The sequence below is a fragment of the Ixodes scapularis genome, unplaced genomic scaffold (genome assembly GCF_016920785.2).
Source record: "Ixodes scapularis isolate PalLabHiFi unplaced genomic scaffold, ASM1692078v2 PGA_scaffold5__190_contigs__length_132052651, whole genome shotgun sequence".
Lineage (NCBI taxonomy): Eukaryota > Metazoa > Arthropoda > Arachnida > Ixodida > Ixodidae > Ixodes > Ixodes scapularis.
In genome coordinates, this window is record NW_024609880.1 from 117,135,575 (window position 1) to 117,138,797 (window position 3,223).

Below are 3,223 nucleotides of genomic sequence, written 5' to 3' on the forward strand. Positions count from 1 at the left end.
AATAGGAACCACCAGAGAAAAATTATAAAGCTTAGGAAAGGCGTCCATGTTAAAGAGGCAAGTTGAAAATCATGCTTCAAAACAGAAGCACACGAGACACAGCGTATTTTAATAATAAATCTAGGTATGTCATCGATATACCGGTGGATAATTTAAATTAAAGCACATTTGTGGTTTTAAAAACACATCTTAAGCATCAGAAATTCAGTACACTCAACACCGATGGAACTAAAAGGAGCTACTAGGATGCACAGGTGAATAGCAAGTACCAAAAATATCAGTACACCAAATTACGGTTTTGGCTGGCAAGCAATGGATACCAACGCCCTCGTGAAGAAAGATACACGTCAGATATTACAGTATCTCAGGGAGCCTCGTGGCTTTAAAAGAACGAAAAAATGTGGCACTTCATGGAAAAGCGAAACCTAAACTGAGAGCGATGTCGTAAATGACAAGAGTTTATTCTAACAACCAAAACGATCACTGATACATTCAATCTCTCTCGTATTTATAAATTAACAATTTGATAACTACAGATTTGGAGTTGTTTATACTTGAGATTGACGCTTTTTCTAGGTTATATAATTGTATTTTCTTCGTTTTATAAAATTTTTCTCGACTTGTGTTCTCAAACTCGCTTCGCTTAGGGCGATTGGGTACCCCAGACTTTCAAATACGTCAGGACAAGCCTCCTGAAGCTTGACAACCTCAGTATAACTGAGCCAGTAGGTCCAACGGAAAACAGTCTTCCTTGAGTTTCTTTTTGTTGAAAATGAATTACCCAGTTCTGATTCGCTTGCCAATGTGTGTGTCCTAAGGAATTTTGAAACATGCAAAGTATAATTTAACCCGAGACGACTTAAAAGGTGTTTTATGCCTGCCTCCGGACTTAGCGCGATGTCCTCATAGTAAACCCGTATCAGCCGATCGTGAAGAATCTCCCTAAGTTCAAGAAACATGTTAATGTCGTCCCTCATTTCTTGGCAGAGTGTCCGAATGTCCTTGCACCCCATTTCGTACGTACACCATGTCTCGCGCAGCCTGGAAGCCCATATACCTCTTGGGTCTCTTACGAGGTGTATGACTTTGATACTCCGGTAAAGATCATCGTTGTGTTTGATCAACTGTAGTACATGACGAAGCCTTAACCGGGTAACCTTCATCACCTGCATTGTAGACGTGTTGCAAATAGAGGCTATGAATTCAGGGCTAAAGCAGGCATCGATGTCACCTTTGCAACGGGACCACAATGCCATGTTTCTCTTAAATGGGAAGACAAAGGATTTTGCTTCTTTAAGGTATTCTGGGGCATGTTCAAAATCGCAGCGGAAAATGTTTTTTACGGTCTTGTAGCAAAGAGGAGTAATGTGCACTGGTTTGGTGTGGTCGTTATGAAGAACGGAGAGTGGTTCGTAGTGATAAAAAGTTGGCGGATCTTGGGACAACACGTCACCTAGGAATGTGGAACCTGACCGAAAGTAGGCCACCACAAGTATACGAGGAATCGTTGGCGTGCCTGTGTCAGCGAAGAGGTTTCTTGTATTAGGAGCAACAGGAGCAGAGACACTGGTAGTTGACGCCGCTGACGTTGACTGTCTGGTTGTGGGTTCTTTTCTCCAAAAGTGGGTTCTAAATGACTGCTCGGAACCTTGGGAACCTTTTGTTTCCAAGTGGTGGTTAGACTTGCCATATTTCGCCGCTGACTTCAAAATGTTATGGGATTCAAAACTTATTGGCACTGCTAATTCGTGGTCGCGCTTCGTGTAACTTGAACTTTTATACCTTGTTAGGGTTGAAATAATCATCAACGAGAGTATGGTGCCAATTAAAAGTAGAAAACATATACGTCTTAAAAGTCGATCTCTAGGCGGCTTTTCTTGACCTGGAAAATGTCGTTCTTGAAAGTTCTGGCTCCTTGCTTGATCTGTAAATTGTATTGTCTTGGATTAGTGTTGATGGTGACAGGGTTCAAGCACATTGTGAATAAAGCTATTACTTTAAGGTTATAAAGAATCTGTAGGAACCAATTGAGCGGAATTGTATGTTCCATTTAGTCAGAACATTCGGAGTCCCTGATTAGTACCAAACCTCTGGGTAGCACTGAACACAGGCTCAGTTCGTAGTGGCTCTTATCCAATGAAAGCAAGTACAGTCCCCGACAATATGAGCTAGAATCCTCGAGCGACAACCAGACATTACAGACCACGCCAAGCAGAATGCAGCGAGCTGGAAAGCGACAGTGACTTGTGTAAAATTTCTGGACGCACGCTTCCCGCGCTAAGCACTTTACGTTATCATGCGCGCTGCGGAGAGTGTGAAGGGTGGAAAGGGGAAAGGGGGGGGGGGGGCGTCCACGAATTTTAGTGCACGCCATGTCATTGCCGCTTCGCTCGCTGTTCGTTAGGCTGTGTATTCTGTACCGCCTCATCGCCACTCGTGCATTCTAGCTCATATCGCCGGAGACGGTACGCTGCAGCTTCCATAAACCTGTAGGTGGATTTTATACTACCGTGACCAAAAACAAACTTTACGTTCTGTTTTTGCATACCTCGGAAGTTTAATAAACTCGGTCTGCAAACATCAGACCAACATAAGGATAGACATTTGTCGAAAATAAGTAGAGCAACCGATTCATAGATAGTGTCCATTTCGCTTTTTTTTTGTTTACCTTTAAAGCCGGCAACATTCAGCATGCACACCGAAAAGCAAGGCAATGAGTATTGGGAGCACATCCAGGGAAAAAATGAATAAATCAGCTCACTTCATCCAGGTTGTTAGGGCTACTGAAACGCGCCTCTACATTACCGCCACGTCGCGCCACCCTACATAGGCGAATGCGAGATTAATACGTTTACACTCCTGGCCGCGTTGGCGATGGTAGTCGTGTACGATCCGAGCAATAGACCCTTTTCAAAAGTCAGAGTCCTCTTGTGGCAGTACGAAAAGCTCCAATATTGTCGCTCTAATGGCGGTGATAGGAGATCAAGCGCGACTAAATCAAGCACCCTCGATTTCGTGTATCGAAGCTGTCGTGAAACGGTGAATATCTTTTCCTTTTTCTGCTTTATGCTTTCGAAGATGTTCGATTTTTCTGGTGTGGAGAAACTGTGTAGTTCCGCCATTAGAGCGTCGGGTCTGGCTCTGCACAAGGTGGGTAGATTGACTTTCAGAAAGGGTCTATTGACCCTGTAACAGCGATGGCGTCACAACATGGCACTCCGCT

The 3,223-nt window shown here is 43.7% G+C and overlaps 1 protein-coding gene across 1 annotated transcript; it reads right to left on the bottom strand.

Moving 5' to 3' along the window:
- Positions 1-572: 572 nt before the first annotated feature.
- LOC8023466 (carbohydrate sulfotransferase 1-like) lies at positions 573-1,978 on the bottom strand. Its single transcript, XM_042294316.1, has 3 exons — positions 1,883-1,978; positions 1,649-1,703; positions 573-1,516 (listed from the first exon to the last, which is right to left on the bottom strand). The coding sequence occupies exons 1-3, from the start codon at positions 1,976-1,978 to the stop codon at positions 573-575; spliced, it is 1,095 nt and encodes a 364-aa protein (XP_042150250.1).
- Positions 1,979-3,223: the final 1,245 nt, after the last annotated feature.

Coding starts and splice junctions, on each gene's coding strand:
- LOC8023466 (XM_042294316.1), bottom strand. CDS start 1,978: ATGTGCTTGAACCCTGTCACCATCAACACTAATCCAAGACAATACAAT. Junction 1,704..1,882: donor TCAAGAACGACATTTTCCAG/GTCAAGAAAAGC, acceptor AACATTTTGAAG/TCAGCGGCGAAATATGGCAA. Junction 1,517..1,648: donor GGAAACAAAAGGTTCCCAAG/GTTCCGAGCAGT, acceptor TCGCTGACACAG/GCACGCCAACGATTCCTCGT.